This window comes from Marmota monax, unplaced genomic scaffold, assembly GCF_021218885.2.
Source record: "Marmota monax isolate L192 unplaced genomic scaffold, Marmota_monax_Labrador192_F-V1.1 WCK01_AAM20220418_F8-fsc00224, whole genome shotgun sequence".
Lineage (NCBI taxonomy): Eukaryota > Metazoa > Chordata > Mammalia > Rodentia > Sciuridae > Marmota > Marmota monax.
In genome coordinates, this window is record NW_026693937.1 from 996,930 (window position 1) to 1,015,518 (window position 18,589).

Below are 18,589 nucleotides of genomic sequence, written 5' to 3' on the forward strand. Positions count from 1 at the left end.
TGGCAGATCGCTTGCCTAGCATGTGTGGGGCACTGGGTTCGATTCTCAGCACCACATATAAATAAATAAAGGTCCATTGACAACTAAAAAATTTAAAAAAAAAAAAAAAAAACTACCCCTGAACTCAATTATTGGGTTGGTTTTACAGTTGAAATTTTAGGAAGAAATGGTTGTACTTAATGATTTACCTAGTGTTTTAACTGTAATCTTGAAAACTTTTTTTTTTTTTTGGTACCAGGAATTGAATCCAGGGGCACTTAACCACTGAGCTACATCCCCAGCCCTTTTTATTTATTTATTTGAGACAGGGTCTCACTAAGTTACTGGGTCTGGCCTCAAACTTTGAATCCTCCTGACTCAGCCTCTCAGACTGCTGGGATTACAGGCATGACCCACTGTGCCCAGCTAATTCTTCACAAATTCTAATAGCCAGAATTTGTTATTAACTACTTAAACAAAGGGAAAAAACCCATCACCAACTTTTGAAAAACATACCTGACTACAGTAACATACTCTGAGGGTCAGCAGAATGACAATACTTAATGTTCTGAGCCCCATTCTTTCAGAACATGTGACACCTTAGTGTGATGTGAATTTACTGCAGTTAAATCTTCTCTTTTCAACATCCATCAAACAATTTAAATGTAATAATGATACTTGGAATTGTAAGAAGAAAAGAGAACTAATTGCCACAGCAGGTGGAAATCAGTTAAATTTGTTGACTTTCCAAGCCATAACAAGGTTTCAGTCATGCATAATGTGTTGCTTTAGAGCTCTATCATGCAGCAACCAAGAATTGGACACAAAGATTGAAACTCCCCAGGCTGCTCAGCACAGTGATTTTTTTTTCCCTGAGCTCTGCCCAGAGGAGTCTGCAGATACTGAAATCTGATGCTTTTTCTGGAATGACTGCTGGTATTCTCTCCTGCTGTTAGACTTAAGGATAAATCCTAGTTCATACCAAAAGTGTCTTCTTGGGCTGGGGTTGTGACTCAGTGGTAGAGTGCTTGCCTAGCACACATGAGACACTGGGTTAAATCTCCAGCACCATATTAAAAAAAAAAAGTTAAATAAGCAAAATAAAGGTATTGTGTCCATCTACAACTAAACATTAAAAAAAAAAGTCTTCTTACTGGCTCTTATGACACTGCTTTCAAGGGAGAAAAGTATACCACAGGCCCATTTCTGATCTATCCTTATTCTGAAATAATTAAGTGTACCACTGTATCTCTTATTCTTCCATCTGTTCTTTTTTCTCCCTCCCTTGGCCCTTGACCTTAGATTTCATACTCTCAGCTGTTTAAACCACAATATCTCTTCCATGCCTCTGCTCTGATTAACTGCCAACAGACCTTGGATACTTATTAAAGTCAAGTACCCACATATTGTTCATTGTGGAGGCTTCTCAGGGAAGTCCAGTTAGGGTGAATCACAATGATTCTGCGTGGGTGAAGAGGACTGGAAGATCACATTTTCATACAATGTAAAGGTCAGGCAGAGCATAGGGCAGACCACAGGTGTGGACCTGCAGTCAAAGCAGGCACACCAGGCAAAAGATGTCCAATGGTAACTTATGGACAGTTCCCCAACTCTCGTCTCAGTTCCATAGGTGAGAGTCACATCAGCACTACACAGCTCAAAAATGTGCCCCAGGAATTGCAGCTGAAACAAAAATAGTTAATGGAACAGTTTCCCACCCCTAACAAAGAAATGTATGTATAATATGTACATGAGTAGGTGTGTATCTGTGGGATTATTCCAAAAAGCATACTTAAAGGAGAGTTCCATGCAATTTCCTTTTGCATTTACGAGCCAGAATTTCCCATGACATATAAAGACAGCACTCTAATTGTAGGTACTGCAGATTGATGTTCTAATGCTGAAATAACCCTCCAGTTTTAAGCTTGAGGGAAACTAAAACCAACTGCACTCAAAATCAAAGGAAGAATAGAAGATGTCTAGTATGGGTTGTCACCTTGGAGTATTACCTGGTACACACAAACTTAAATGCACACGTTCTCTCCCACTGCAATTGACTTCTGAAGACAACACATAACCTGTTAGGACTGTGGTAAACCCAGGAGAGGGAAGGTTTTTGCCAGAGTCTGAACATGCTCAACCTAGTTTAAACCCAGATTGCAGACTACTAGGTTATAAAATGAATTTATAACCAGATTTTTTTTAATTGCAAGGGAATATAAATAGAGTATATAATATGTAATAAAGTTAGGCTGTGTGTGAAACTTACTCATGTACACAGAAAATGGCAATATAAAATACATTTCTGTGAATGGCAGAAACATTTGAAAAACACCAGCTCAGTTTATAATAAATTTTTATATGCTTATTATATTTAGGAAAGAAAAAAGTGCATGTTCACTTTTTGTCTTTCATTTCAATCCCTGCGAATCACCTGTGCCCTGGATGGAGCTGGATTGTCATTCTCTGTGCTCAGAACACATTTCCCTCAGATAATTGCATGAATCCTATTTGCAGATCTCCCCTTCCTTGAATACCTCTTTAAAATAGCACCCATAAAGCTGGGGGTGAAGCCAAGTAGCAGAACACTTGCTGTACCATAAGGAAGGCCTTAGGTTTGATCCCCTAACCTTAAGGCCTCTGAGCTGGGCATGGTGACACATGTCTATAATCTCATCAATTTGGGAGACAGGCAGGAGGATCACAAGTTCAAAGCCAGCCTCAGCAAGTTAGCAAGGCCCTAAGCAACTTAGTGAGACCCTGATTTAAAATAAAAAAATAAATAAAAAGGGCTGGGGATATGGTTCAGTGGTTATGCACCCCTGGGTTCAATCCCCATTACTTCTCCCCCCAATTTTTTTTAACTTGATTATTATCTGCTTCCAGTTATCTAGAATGATGCCTGGTGTCATATTAGATCTCAGTGTATATTTCTTGAATTGAAGAATGGATGGATAGATGGATGGGCAGACAGATGAAGGGGAACATTCAGAAAGTTCAGGCTGGCCAACTAGGATGTTTCAGTGACCAGTAGGGAACCAAAAGGTGAGGACAGCTGGACCATTGAGCAACCAGAAGTTGAGTCATTAGTAGAGATTCTAACAACGAATGTGGAGATGTTTCCATGCTGTGGGGGCTGCCTTTACTGAAGGCCACTGCCCTCAAGTGTGAAGAGCTTGGAGATAATTGGTGTAGAAATGTCAGGAAAAGCATCCCAGAGAAACATGGAGTTAGGGTTGGGAGCGCTTCTCAGAGCTACGAAAGTAGAGATGCTCTTCTGCCTGTTTTCCTCCTAACTGCCTTTCAGGTGGAACTGGACTGCACTCCCCACCCCAGTCTTACATGTCATCCCTCCAGAGGTCTCCCTGGATATTGAAGCAAAAGACTGCTTCATGGGTACTTGCTTTGCCCAATTAAGCAAATCTTGTATCCACCTATGTGGCCCAAGACCAAAAGTAATTTTCTTGTTGTTTTGGGGTGTTTTTTGGTACTGGTGATTGAACCCATAGGGTACTTTACCACTGAGCTATATCCCCTGTCCTTTTTTTAATTTTGAAACAGGGTCTTGCTAAGTTGCTAAAGCTGGCCTCAAGGTTGCAGTCCTGCTGCCTCAGCCTCTCCAGTTGCTGGGATTATAGGCAAGTGCCACTATACCTGACTCAAAAGTAAATTTTAAACTGGGTGTGGTGTAATGTGCTTATAGTCCCAGTTACACAGCAGGCTGAGGTGGGAGGATCAGCTGAGCCTAGAAGCTCCAGATCAGCCTGGGCAACATGGCAAGACCACCATCTTAAAAACAAAAAACAGGGACTGGGGATGTGGCTCAAGCGGTAGCGCGCTCGCCTGGCGTGCGTGCGGCCTGGGTTCGATCCTCAGCACCACATACAAAGATGTTGTGTCCGCCAAAAACTAAAAAATAAATACTAAAAATTCTCTAAAAAAAAAAAAACAAGGGCTGAAGAATGTAACTCAGTGGTAAAGTGCTTACCTAGCATGTACAAGGCCCAGGGTTTGATTTCCCAGCATCACAAAAAGCGAAGAAGAAGGGGGGGGGGGGGGGAAAGCTTGTGATAGATTTCATTATCCTCTCTTCATGAAGGAACTGGAAAACCAACCCTAGAAAATGGAGCACATCTGCTGCTCTCAAAGCTCATGTCAGTCTACCGTGGAGAGGATTGGATTCCCTGCCTGTATAACCCCCAGGTTCTGCCAGGGTTACTGGGAAACGATAAAACCAAGTACTTCTTTTCTCTTCTCCCATCTCACTTCATTATTTTGCCTCTCTTCTTCCCATAGTCCTTCTACAGTTGTCCTTACCCATGACCATCCCCCACTACCACCAGAGGCCTAACTCCAGCCACTCATCAGTGGTTGCTGCCATTTGGCCAAAACCAGGGAGGAAAGTAGCCTCAAATATTCTTGCTTTGAAAATATTGAGAACTGAGTGGTGTGTCAAGGCCTAAGCAACCAGTAGCTGGGGCCAAGTGGAAGAAAGAGGGCCATAAGCTGGGCAGATCTCAAGGTCAAGAATCCAGATGGTCTGTGAAACTACTTCTAAAACCCAAGTTTTTTTCCTGGTCAGGTTTATTAAGTTATAATTTACATACAGTAAAATTCACTCTTCGTATTTTTTTTAGCTATTGATAGGCCTTTATTTTATTCATTTATTTATATGTGGTGCTAAGAATCAAACCCAGTATCTCACACATGCTAGGCAAGCGCTCTACCACTGAGCCTCAACCCCAGCCCAAATTCACTCTTTTTAGTGTATAGTTCCAACACCAAAAAAGTTTAACTGACTGCAGCTATGTAACCACTACCATCATCCAGAGAATATTTTCACACATCCTTGCCCACTGTACTTAACTCCTTCCTTCCTTTTCTAGCCCCTAGAAAAGCACTGCTCTGTTTTCTGTGGCTGTGGTGTATGTTGGCAGCTAATTCAAATTTTTCTAGGTCACAAGTTTGCTCTTCTGGTCATTACAAAAGACCGAAATCTTCTACCAAAATCCCTGGAAAAGGAAATCTGAAGTCTAGCTTATCTGCTTGAAATGGTCTATGAAGTGGGAAACAGGGGACTCTAACATAAATTAATAGTTGAGTGAGTCCCCCACCATTTTAAAATTAGCTGAGAGACCATTATATGCTAGCCAGGCATATGCCATGAGAAGCTAGTATTAGCCCTACTTTTTAGAGAGAGAAACATGATTTCAAAAAGTTAAACAGTATAACCAAGAGCACAGACTAGAGCCTGGTTCTGCATCCTAGTTCCTTCTCTTTTAGCTCTTTGAACTTGGCCAAGTTGCATAGCCTCTCAGTGCCTTGCTTTCGTCATCTATAAAGTAGGAGTAATAAGCCAAGGGTGGTACAACATTCCTATAATCCCAGTGACTTTGGAGGCTGAGGTAGAAGGATCATGAGTTCAAGGCCAGCCTAGCACCCTAGTGAGTCCCTATGCAACTTAGCAAGACCTCATCTCCAAAATAAAAAAGGGCTGGGGCTATATAGCTCAGTGGTAAAGTGCCCCTGGGTTCAATCCCCAGTACCCCCCAAAACATAATAATAGTACCAACTTCCTGGGTTGTTACAAGGATCAAATGAGTTTATATATGTGTGTGAAGAGCTTAGAATAGAGCCTGACATGGCTGGGGTGTGGCTCAGTGGTGGAGCATGCTCAAGGACCTGGGTTCAATCACCAGCACTCCCATCCCTCAACATAGTGCCTCAGTCAGAAAGAGTGTTCAACGTTCACTTTCATGATCTGCATAGTCCCCAGGCCTTGCCAGACTCCTAGGATGTACTGGGATATTCCCTGCTTTCAGTGAACTTGCAGCCTCCTTTCTACAAATAAGGATGATACCTATGAAATACTGGAGACCAACTTAAATTAAGGAATGTAAAAGCTGAAATGCAGGAAAATATACTATATGGGGGCAGGTAACCCTTAATTATCTCAAGCCTGAAGTAACATTCCTTATTGATTTTCCTGAACTCCGCTGCCTTTTCACAGTGACTCCTTTGGGAAGCCCTCCATTCTTCTAATATTAAATAGGCATGGAGCCTGCATATAGTCCAGGATTCACTCTCATCTCCAGGCTGGCCACCCTTTAAAAATAAAAGAATACCAGGATCTCTTGAAAATCTACAGTGTCAGTTTCATTGCTTTTCAAACATTTACTAAACATGTATATAGTAGCTATTAATTAAACTGCATTATGCTAAGCACTAGGGATTTAAAAACTGGTAGGAAATGATCCCCACACTCACAGAGTTTAAAGATCCATGTAGGGGCTGGGGTTGTGGCTCAAAGGTAGAGCGCTCGCCTACCATGTGTGAGGCACTGGGTTCGATCCTCAGCACTACATAAAAATATAAAAAATAAAGATATTATGTTCACCTATAACAAAAAATAAATATTAAAAAAAGATCCATATAAAGTTCACATTTGTACCCTCTATCTCCAACCCACAGCATAAACCTGGCTATTATACTTTCCAGACTCAACTCAAACGTCACTTCTTCCCAGAAGCCTTCCATTGTACTTCTCCCTTCCTCCTGGAATTAGGTACTTCACAAACAGCTTATCTGCAGTACAATTATTCATTCTGGATCATAAGGTCCAATTCATAGGGTCCTAATTGTAGAGCTACATAGTGGACGTTCAATATAGGATTGTTGACTGAATGAATGAGGGAATCCCCTTTTTTGTTCCAAAGCCCTGCCTCTCCCCCTAGGCCCTGGTGTCTTCCACCTGGGCACTTTACAATTAAGCCAGGTCTCTGGCTGTCCTCCTTTCTGATCTGCTGTGTTGCTCTGGTCTTCCTGGGAAGCTCTGCCCTCATCCAAAGGCAGAACTGGATTCAAGTGATTTCCAGAAGCAGAGGAAATTCCTAGGCCTCCCTCCCCATCTTACTGTTTGGAGGGACAGCAAGAGTTAACTAGTCATTTGGCTTGGAAAGGATGAAGAGAGGAAGAGGGCCTTGGCACTGGGGGAGGTCACTCAGCCCGCCCTCCCTGAGTCAATGGCAACCTCTGACATCAGCAACAGTTATATGCCTCGGTGCTCCAGCCTCCCCACACCACCTCCTCCTTCCTCAGAATGACCATAATTCTTCACAGGATGGCAACAGCAGGGCCTTGAACATTATCTGCGTGGCCTATTCCATAACCCCCTTCCCACTCCCCACCACCTCCCCTGACGGAAGGCAAACGTGTGCATGAGGCTGCACGTGTACTGAGTGGTGAATAGAGAGAAGCTGGGGATATTGGCCCTCCAGCCTGCCCAGCACACTCTCTGCATCTTTCCTTCGAAAGGCAGACAGCCTGAGACCAAGATGGAGACAAACAGCTTCCCTGAAACTCTTCAAGGAAACAATGCCTCCAAGGCAGGTTTCCTAAATCAAAAGATGCACTTGGGGCTGGGGCTATAGCTCAGTTGGCAGAGTGTTTGCCTCACATGCAGGACAGATGCACCTGTGCTGCTAGCTGCTTCCCCAATTGGTCACTTAACAGAGAAGCAATAATCCACTCTTTGTCTGCCCTGGAGCTGAGTGCTAGGACCAGGGGCAGGATCTGAGTGGGGAAGTGGACATGGTGCCTGCCTCTGAGATAACAGTTCCACAAAGAAAACAAGCAAACAATGATGTCTCAGAGTCATTCCCTCCTGTGGTGTGCACCACAGGAATGAGCCATTCTTGAAGGTTGGGGTGCTTAAAGGAGGCTTAGCAGAGGAGGAGGGGCTGCAATGGGCCTTGAGGAATGGGGTGGGTGCTGCCAGCCAGCCACTGCTCATAGGACCTCTCCTACCACTTCACCAGAGTTGAAATCTGGGCAGATCTTGCCTTATCGTTCTCTACAGTAAGGCACACGGAGAGAGTAGATCTACTGGAGCTGCTGCTTCTGCTTTTAGGCTCTCTCCTGCCTGTGAGCAGTGGTGACACGATATAGAACTCTCTCAAGGGAGGCAGGGCCTAAGCCAGGGGCAAATCTAGTGTGAGTCTTTCTATTCACAGTATTCTTACCAGGTGAATCTGGCTTAATAGCAGCTTTAAGGTCACCCTTGAAGGGAAAAGATTTTATCAGCAGCATACAGGCTTGGAGGGAATCTCCCTCACTGTGCTGAGTGATGGTGTGTGGCCCAGCAGAAGCAACTTGGAGGTCCCATGAGTCCTTGCTTAGCATCACAGTCCCCCAAAAATGTTTATGAAAACTGGGACAAACATCCCATCTTTCTGCACATTCCAAGCCACACAGCCTCAGCTGCTCAGGGGAAGCATGAGAAAGGGGGCAGGGTGTGGCCCAGGTGCAGGTTACTCTCTGCTTTGGGAACTTACACGCTGAATCCCCCACTCAGCCCAAGGTGTCATTCTTGCTCTAGCATAACTCAGAATAGGGATGGCAGAGGTGGGAACTATCAATGGATAAACAAAAAAATGAACAGCTGAATGCAGGAGGGGGCCACAGGAGGAAGCATGTACAGATGTTCAAAGGCTGGAGGACTTGGGTTATGCTCCCAGTCCTGCTGCTGGCCAGCTGTTTGACCTTGCACAAGTCATTTCCGCCCTCTGGACTCAAACTTCTCATCTGTAAGAACAGGAGTCTAGTCTCCAGCAGCTTTGACTTGTGCTGTTCTCTTCGAAGATTCCCGGGTCCACTCTCTCAGTGTTTCTCAAAGTGCAGTGGGCAGTCCACCAAATACCTGTACTACAATCGCCAGGGCACATTTTTTTTTGCCTCAATTCCAGACCTATTGAATTGCGAGTCAGAGGGGCTTCACAGAACTTTTAAAAACTTTTGAGCACTGTGTGTCCTATTGTAAGTTGCCCCATCTCAACCACCTGTTTTCCCTTCCATCCACTGAATCTGGCACCAATCTCTCCACTCCCTTTTGCGTACTCTACTCCCCCCCAACGCTCCCCAGCAATGACCAGAGCAGCAGCATGAGGCAATCGCTGTATCCTTGACCCTGTCCTCTGCACAGTGAGTGATGGCTTTTTCTTATCTCCTGATGATGAAGCACAACCTTCAGCTGGAGGCATTTAAGGCGCAGAACAAATGGTCCAGGCTGCAGCTGCCGAACGGACCCAGAGGTGGAGGAACAAAAAGCCACTTTTGAGAGCAGAAGTGGCAGCAGCATCAGCACTGCTACATCTGCCAGAAAACAATGCTACTAGCAACTTTCAAACTGTGTGCTGGAAGCTCCTACAGATACATGCGCAACATGAAGGGTGAGTCCCCAGGGGCAGAAGGCATAAGGCGCCTACCAGAAACTCTCAGGCAACTTGGTTTAGTTAGAAAAATAATGGAGAGGGGCATGGAGAGGGAAAAAGACCACCAAGGCTCTGATCCCAGTTGTGCCTCTTACTGAGTGAGACTGGGCAAATTTCTTCCCCCTCTAGACCTGTTGTCCCACCTGAAGAATTGGACTAGATGTCCTGCCCAGATTCTGTAATTTCTAGTTTTCCCTCCAGGGCTCTCATTGTTCTTGAACTACTTTTGTTTTTTCCTTGCTGGTACTAGGCATTGAAGCCAGGGCCTCAAACATGCTAAGCAGTATACTGAATTACATCCTCAGCACCCCCCCCCCGCTTTTTAATTGAAACTAGGTCTTACTAAATTGCCCAAGCCAGCCTCAAACTCGCAATTCTTCTGCCTCAGCCTCCCAAACAGCGGGGATTATTGGCGTGCATTTATGCAACTAACTTCAACTATTCCTGACTATGCCTTCCTTCTGGCTTATATCAAGGGTACCAGAAAAGTCTTGGCCACAGTGGTAGAGGCAGAAATAAATCTTGATTCCAGCAAGCAATGTTGGTAAGCCTGAGACTCTATCAGGGAAGGGGCATGAGAAGAAAAAGGGGAGTAAGACAGCAGAAGAGTGAGGTAAAGAGAGAAGTTGGAAGGGATGGGGGAGGTCATGTCAGTCTTGTTATCATTATACAGCCAGGAAGAACCAAACAAACAAAATTAAAAATCCCCTGCTGCCATGGAAAGTCACACAAGCCTATGTAGAGGAGACCTTTCAAATTATCCTAGGTTGAATTAGGTTGGAAACTGCTTAAAAGCCCTGCAGCCCAAAGTGGGGCTGCCCTCACTAAATTGACTGGATTTACCTGGCTCACAATCTGGTGGCACCCAAAGCAGCATCCTCATGAAAAGGGTCCTATCTGCTAGTAAGTACACAGACATCAGATATGAAGGGACCCTCGAGTTTTTTGTTTTTGTTTTTTTTTCCAAGTACCAGGGATTGAACTCAGGGGCACTCAACCACTGAGCTACATCCCTAGCCCTATTTTGTATTTTGAGACAGGGTCTGAGTTGCTTAGTGCCTTGCTTTTTTTTTTTTTTTTTTTTTAATATTTTTTAGTTGTAGATGGACAGAATACATTTATTTATGTGGTGCTGAGGAGCGAACCTAAGACCTCACACATGCTAGTTTGAGTGCTCTACCACTGAGCCACAACCCAGCCCCATTAGTGCCTTGCTTTTTGCTGAGGCTGGCTTTGAACTCGAGATCCTCCCATCTCAGCCTCCTGAGCCACTGGGATTATAGGTGGGAATCACCACACCTGGCCAGGGGATGGGTTTCTTGTATTCTCCTGTAGCTGGATTTTTCTGATTAAACAAATATTCTCCAGATGCTCTGGTATATAGCCCGTCTTGACAAGGCCAAGCTTGACTACCCCAGATGGAAAGTAGATTTCTGGGCCCTGAAAGTGCCTGAAGTATAATTACTGAATTAGGCATTGAAGACCTGGTCCTAGTTCAGTTCTCTACTAGGAATCTGTTTCTGATCAAGTCACTGGATCTCCAAGACAATTTCATTGTCTGTGACAAATGGAGGGTCGGGGTGGAATGATGCCTCCCGAAGGGGCTTTCCAGGTCCTTGGCAACAATTTCCTTCCCTCCCTGTAGGGCTGAGACACCAAGCTGCTCTGGCCATTGGCCAAGAACTGAGGAGAACACTGGGGAACCCTACCCCCAATGTGTGGATTAACCAAGTTCGGCGTCGGAGTTCTCTGCTTGGTAAGTGCTGAGGCTCCTGGGCTTCTGTCAGTGGAAGAGGCCCCCCAGGGTGAAAATGTGCATGGGGCTCTGATGCCCTCCTATCCTTTCCCACTATGAGAGAATATTCCCATCCCGGAGTTCCTCAAGACCAGTTCACCTGCTGGTCACCAGATGGGACCCTCTGGCTTTAGTCTTGGTTCTTCAGTGGAAAAAGCACATCCAGAAATCAAAAGGATGCTAACTTGGTGGGAGGCTGGGACACTGAAAGGATTCTCCCCCCACCCTTGGCTGTATATCCAGGTTCTTGTTTGGAAGAGATAAGTGACCAAGAGCTGGCCTATATCCAGCAGGGAGAGGAAGCCATGCAGAAGGCCCTGGGCATTCTCAGCAACCAGGAGGGTTGGAAGAAGGAAACCCAGCAGGTAAGGGTGGTTTTGCAGTTCCTTATTGTTTCACTATAAGTGAAACAATTGTTCACTATTGTTTCACTGGGGCCACCGCTCCCAGGTTTCCTGTTTCATGCAATAGTTACTGGGCAGTAAGTAGTTTTGAGATTTCTCCTTTTCCAAGAATGTCCTTAGATAACTTTCTCTCCTCATAATACTCATTTTTTGAAACATTATCCTTATATTCTTAGCTACCCTCCAAATACATATACACCCATTTAGAAAAAACATGCTGCAGGGACTGGCTGTGCATTAGAGGACATATCACCCAGCATCAGAATCTTTAATGTTAATGAGCTTGCAGGGATAATGTGGGCTGGACTAGCTGTCTGGAGTTCTCTGCTCTGAGCACAGCACCCTAACTGGAAGCCAGTCGGTAACAAGGCTTGTGTTAAAGTCCAGTGGCTCTATCACTGGAGACCTTGGTGGCTTTATCTTAAGCAAAAGCTTACATGCTGCCCATTACTCAAGGTTCAGGTGAAACCTCTCCTTGCTCAAGTTCTCAGAATAATGTAGATAATAGGCTAATAGATTGGGAGTCAAGAAACCTGGGATCAGGATGGAGTTGTGGCCTAGTGGTAGAGCACTTGCCTGGCATGTGTGAGGCCCTGGGTTTGATCCTTAGCACCGTGTATGAATAAATAAACGAAATACAAGATCCACTTAACTTAAAAAAAAAAAAAAGAAAGAAAAAAAAACCTGGGATCTGCTGGACCCCATGGTACATGCCTATAATCTCAGCAATTCAAGAGGCCAAAGCAGGAGTATTTCAAGTTTGCGGCCAGCCTCAGCACCTTAGCAATACCTCCAGCAATTTAGCAAGACCCGCTCTCAAAATGAGAAGGATTGGGAATGCAACTCAGTGGTAAAGAATTCCTGGGTTCAACACCCGGTACAAGAGGGGAAAAAAAAAAAAAAAAAGGAAACCTGAGGTCTGGGATCTAGGCTCAGCACTACTCTTAGCAGCTAGGGGTTCACTGACCTCTGGCCCCACATCGTTCTGGTGTGAAAACAAGATACTTAACTTATGAAAAATTGACCACTTCAGTTTTCATCAGGGTTGGTAGATTCAAATATTGGGAAGTCACACTGTCATTGTAAGGATTGAACCATCAGACCACTGAATTTGGTTTCAAATATTTTGAGATTCAAATCTCAGGTATATAATTTGCTATTTAACCATGGGCAACTTTCTTAAATCTGTTTTGATATTTACATTGTGTAATGACTAAACCAAGCTAACATCTAAAACAAGATATTGAACTAAAAAATCTGAAAATCCCACTCAAAACTGCATATATATGGCTGGCCATAGACTTTTCCCACTCCTAGGTCTTTCAGGATCTTTGAGCTTCTGAAGTCAATTGGACCTAGCCAACATTCACTTCCATCTCAAAAAAAAAAAAAAAAAGGGTCAACTAATCACTGTGGTGCATACTTATAATTCCAGCAACTAGGGAGGAGGATCACAAGTTAGAAACCTGCCTCAGAAACTTAGCCAGGCCCTAAGCAACTTAAGACCCTGTCTCAAAAAAAAAAAAAAAGGATTGGTGGGGTGGGTGCTGAGGTGTGGCTCAACGGTAGAACATTAGCCTAGCACGTGCAAGGCCCTGGGTTTGATCTTTAGTGCTACATAAAAATAAAGGTATTGTGTCCAACTCCGACTTAAAAAAAAAAAAAAAAAAAAAAAAAACAACATAGATGAGGGTGTAACTTAGTGGTACAGTCCTGGGCTGTTTCCAGTACCAAAAAAGAAGAGGGAAGAGGGCTGCAGGCAGGCAGGCAACCTGTTCCAGCCTTCGGCAGTTGTGTAGTTTGTGGAACCAGGGATTATATCTTTATCCAGGCCAGATAGCAGTCCAGGTAGGTATCCTTGCGCTTAGCTTGGACTTCCTTTTGCTGATCTCCTCCCTTCCTTGCCTGATATAATTTGCGACTTAGGCTCTAACCTCTACCTACTCTCTCTGGCAGGCAAATGGAGACAAAGTGTTGAGTAAGGTGGTTCCAGATGTAGGTAAGGTGTTCCGGCTGGAGGTGATAGTGGACCAACCCATGGAGAGGCTCTATGAAGAACTTGTGGAACGCATGGAAGCAACGGGAGAATGGAATCCAAATGTCAAGGAGATCAAGGTGAGGGAAACCCAGGTGTGGGTGGCAGGGACCTAATAGGGCCCAGTCTGAAATGTGGGCCAAAAAGGGTTCCCAAGCTGTGGGTGGTGCTTAGCCTCAGCTCTAGCTAATTAATGATTCTGGTTCCCTTATGGATTGGTAGGTCTTGCAGAAGATTGGAAAAGATACAGTTATTACCCATGAGTTGGCAGCAGAAGCAGCAGGAAACCTCGTGGGGCCCCGTGACTTTGTGAATGTGCGTTGTGCCAAACGCAGAGGCTCTACCTGTGTTCTAGCTGGCATAGCCACACACTTTGGGGAGATGCCTGAGCAGAAAGGTATTATCAGGTAATACTAGCAGTAGCCTCAAAATCCTTTCCTCTGGCTGGGGATGTAGCTTAGTGGGTAGAGTGCTAGTCTGGCAAGCACAAGGCCCTGAGTTGAATCCCCAGCACTGCAAAAACAAACACATCCAAAATTCCTTTCCCTTTTATACAGGCTGATGGGCATTCACTTTAATATGTGATGGTCTGAAACCCCACAATTCCAAGAAACTAATCCTTGGTCCCCAACCTCAATTTCCTTTTATAAGATTCTCAGAGAGAAAAAGACAAGATTGGCCCTATGTCAACAGCTAACCCAACTTTCCGGTCTCTGAACCTTAACATAATATTTTCCAAAGCAAGGGGTAAGACTGAGGTTCAGCTGGTATTCTAAAGTATGTAGGTACTGGAGGTTAAAATATTGAAATAATTCACACCCCAAAGAACACCATAGACACCTGAATTTCTTAATGGTACTACCACCCTGCATTCTTTCCTTGACCTCCCTGCAGTCTAGCAACCAAAGGGCACAATAGGAGGCCTCCAGGTTCTGCTTCAGCTACAACCAACAACTTGTTCTAAAGAGTTAGTAACCACGTCAACTGTTAAGTCAGTACCCTTGGAGAAGGGTATTTCCTGCTAAGAATTAGAAAAAAAGACAAGGTACTCCAGAAATGGGACTAGTATAGTCAGCATAAGAAAGAACTGATCCATCTCCTGACTTTTCATTTACCAGAGCTGAACAAGGTCCCACTTGCATGGTGCTTCATCCGCTGGCTGGAAGTCCCTCCAAGACCAAACTCACCTGGCTGCTCAGTATTGACCTCAAGGTGAGGGGTATGGGAGTTGACTCAGGGCTAGAGATAGTAAGGAAAGTGAGCTCTTCCCACTCTCATATAATAACAGAAAGAAGCCTCTTCCATTTTTGATAGTACAGTTGCTTAGGACGAGACTTGAGTGATGGCCTATATGCTATCCCACCATCTCAAAAATCTGCAGTGGCTGACACTTATCAAATTTCAATTGTATAGTAACATAATTTTAGAGAGAAGGAAACTTAGGCAGGGCATAGGGCATAGTGACACACACCTATAATCCCAGCAACTCAGGAGGCTGAGGTAAGAGGATTGCAAGTTCAAGGCCAGCCTCAGCAACTTAGTGAGGTCCTAAGCAACTTAGCAAGACCCTGTATCAAAAAAATAAAACTGTTGGGAAGACAGAACTTAATATCTGTCTTGACAGCAAATCCTGTGCTTCTGACACTGTGATGACAATAAGGCAGCAAAGCAGTCCATCCTTTGACCCTGGTCATTTCCAAGGTTACACTTGTAGACAAAGTTGGAAGATGAAGTTCCAGGCAGCCCATGTGTGTGATAGAGTGCAAGGTGTCTGGAATAGCACACCACCCAGAAGATGACCAAATTCTCTTTTATCTTCTCCAGGGATGGCTGCCAAAGAGTATCATCAACCAAGTCTTATCACAGACCCAGATGGATTTTGCCTATCACCTGCGCAAACGACTGGAGTCCACCTCTGCCTCTGAAGCCCGGTGTTAAATACCAGCATGCTGTTCCAGTATGTGTTTCTGCCTTGGCTTGCACACGGATCAGGAAAATTTCTGCTGAAAGTCTGCAAGTCTGTTTAAGATCTTCATCTGGCAATAACAGAGGGGGTGGAAGAGTATAACACTACGACTCAAACTGGTAAAAGTTTTACAAAGCAGCCAGGCGCAGTGACACTTGTCTGTAATCCCAGGGACTCGAAAGGCTGAGGCAGGAGGATCTGAGTTTGAGCAAGCCTCTGCAATTTAGTGAGATCTTATCTCAAAATAAAAAATAAAAGGGTTGGGGAATGTAGCTCAGTGGTTGAGAGCCCATGGGTTTAATGCCCAGGACCACCACCACCAAAAAAAAAAAAAAAAAAAAAATTAGAAATCAGATGAGTCTCTATGATAAAGAAGAAACTTCTAACTCTATTTACTGATTAGCTGTGAAAAAAGAAGGTTCCCAAGAAAGATACTTGAGCCCTTATACACACACCTAAAAATATCTGTGAATCCTACTGGCTGGTATGGATGTGGGAGCTGCTAAATTAGGGACTGGTTTTATGGGCTCAAGAACTCCATTCCCTGCAGGAGTGTGTGAACAATGCAGAGCCCTACACATGGGCTCTTTGCTCTTCCACCAACAAGGCACAGGGATACACCAAAGAATAAGCAATTCACCACAGAAGGTATCTTCCAGAAGTATATTCCCAGTTTCCTCAATGGAAAAATATAAAACTAATAATGAGACTGGTTTCCCTACTTATTTCATATGTACCAGTCAGAATAAAGAATCACAACATGAAAACTTCAGTCTGTACTCGTTTTAAAGTTCTATTCTATAAAAAGTAGATTACAACTTGATATTATAAGAGTCCAGGACAAAGACTTTAAATTAAACTAAATCTCATTAAAAGGAAAGAAACTACAGGAGATTTAGATAATTTGATAATTTTGTTACCAGAATTTTTCATTAAAATTTAATTTTCATGGAAGAAGGGGTAACATGGTGATAGAAAATTCCCTTTTCCAGGATTTAGAGAAATTACTTTTTTTAATAAATATTTTATTAGTTGTTGTTGGACCTTTATTTGTTTATTTTTATGTGGTGCTGAGAATTGAGCCCAGTGCCTCATATATGCCAGGCAAGCACTCTACCAATGAGCCACAACCCAGCCCCAAAGAGAGAAATTATAAACTGAGGGGTTGGGGGTGTAGCTCAGTGGTAGTGTGTTCGTCTAGCATGTGTGAGGCACTGGGTTTGAGGGTTTGATACTCAGCACCACATAAAAATAAATTAAATAAAGGCATTGTGTCCATCTACAAAAAACAAAACAAAAAACTGAAATAGGACTATCTTATTACATATAAATAGAGTGAAAAACCAACCATTACCACCTGAAGCATTTCCATCTAGGTTTAATAGCATGGATGACTTGCACCATCTGGAAATAGAGATTTAGTTTATTTATTAAACAAAATAGCAGCAGTGGGAACACTAGTATTTATTGAGGTATTAAAATTTAACAACTGATATTTATTATAATTTATTCTGATTGTTTCTTAGTCCATTTTTGGCATAGATGAAATTGCTGTTTATCCAGGAGCTTTAAAGAGGGAGGACAATTGTAGAGGAGTATTTCTACAATACAGTCTCTCACCACCAACCAAGAGAAAACAGTTACTTGCTTAAAGATATGCTGAAACAATACGGGCACTGGTTTCAAGAGAATAGATGGACAGTAAAGAAATGAGCTTTCAACAAACACCATGGTTTTAAAATGGATTACAGTTTGTTCTTTCAAACAATGTAACTATGTCTTTGTGATGTCTAGGGAAAGATTTTCCCACTTAAATTTACATTGAAATAAAATAAGTTGTCACTGATATGATTGTGAACTATGTGAGACAAAACAGATGAGAAGTAGTCATTGAAGCCTTCAAATGAACTCATGTTAATTTGAAGACAGGGCCAGTGGTGGTGGTACATGTCAGTAATCCCAGCTACTCAAGAAGCTGAGATGAGAGGATCACAATTTAAAGGTCAGCCTCAGCAGTTCAGACTCTGTCACAAAATAAAAAATGCAAAAGGCTGGGGATGTAATTCAGTGGTAAAGTGCCCGCGCAATCTCAAACCCCAGTACCAAAAAAAAAAAAGAAAAACAAAAAAGCAAAAAAAGCATGCACCATGCACACACACACACACACACCACAAACTCTTTTGAATATGAAGTATTAATAAGAAATTCACTATTTCTATAATCTCCAATTTATGAAAGTCAAATATACAAAAACCTAATCTTAAAATTTAGAAGAGTGGGTGTATAACTTATATATGGTCATATATTACAAAAACTTTACCTCTAGCTTCCTCTAAATAATATCACCCTCAGTTTCTTAGAGTCCTTCAAACTCTGATGATCTAAAAACTTTATAACCAGATCTGTCCTTTTAAGACCAAACTGATAAAATCTGATAGGCTGAGACCCCAGCCTATAACCATACTGACTCTGTGTTAGGTTTCCTGTTAAGATACAAATGGACAAAACAAAAAACCTGTGTGATTCATTAGAAGACAAATATGTTTAGTCAACATCACTGTGTTAAGATATCAATACTCATTTGAAACTTAGGGAATTTCTTTCTTATTTATTTACAGTACCAGGGATCGAACCCAGGGACACTTAGCCACTGAGCCACATTCCCAGACCTTTTTATTTTGAGACAGAGTCTAAGTTGCTTAGGGTCTCATCAATTTGCTGAGGTTGGCTTTGAACTTGCCATCCTCCTTCCTCAGCCTCCGGAGAGTTGCTAGGATCATAGGTGTGCACCACTGTGCCTGGCAACTTGGGGAATTTCTTAACAGGGAAATAAAAAGATATTCAGAAAAGCAAGAGTCATGATACATGGTGATGCTGTGGCAACATATCACCTATGTCCTAGTGAACAGCTCTATTTGATAATCTAGGTTGAAATTCACATGCATCAGTCTTTGGGAAATCCTGGGAACTACATTTGCTACAACACTGACATGTTTAAAAAGACGGGTCAGTTGCAGTGGTACATGTCAGTAATCCCAGCTACTCAAGAGGCTGAAATGAGAGGATCACAACTTAAAGGTCAGCCTTAGCAGTTCAGACTCTTGTCACAAAATAAGAAATGTAAAAGGCTGGGGATGTAAC

At 43.2% G+C, this 18,589-nt stretch overlaps 1 protein-coding gene across 1 annotated transcript; it reads left to right on the forward strand.

Annotated features, from left to right (window-relative positions):
• Window positions 1-7,770: 7,770 nt before the first annotated feature.
• Window positions 7,771-17,294, forward strand: Star (steroidogenic acute regulatory protein). Its single transcript, XM_046463877.2, has 7 exons — window positions 7,771-9,206; window positions 10,894-11,004; window positions 11,287-11,408; window positions 13,404-13,562; window positions 13,705-13,889; window positions 14,601-14,694; window positions 15,307-17,294. The coding sequence occupies exons 1-7, from the start codon at window positions 9,143-9,145 to the stop codon at window positions 15,418-15,420; spliced, it is 849 nt and encodes a 282-aa protein (XP_046319833.1). The 5' UTR covers window positions 7,771-9,142; the 3' UTR covers window positions 15,421-17,294.
• The last annotated feature ends 1,295 nt before the right edge of the window (window positions 17,295-18,589 follow it).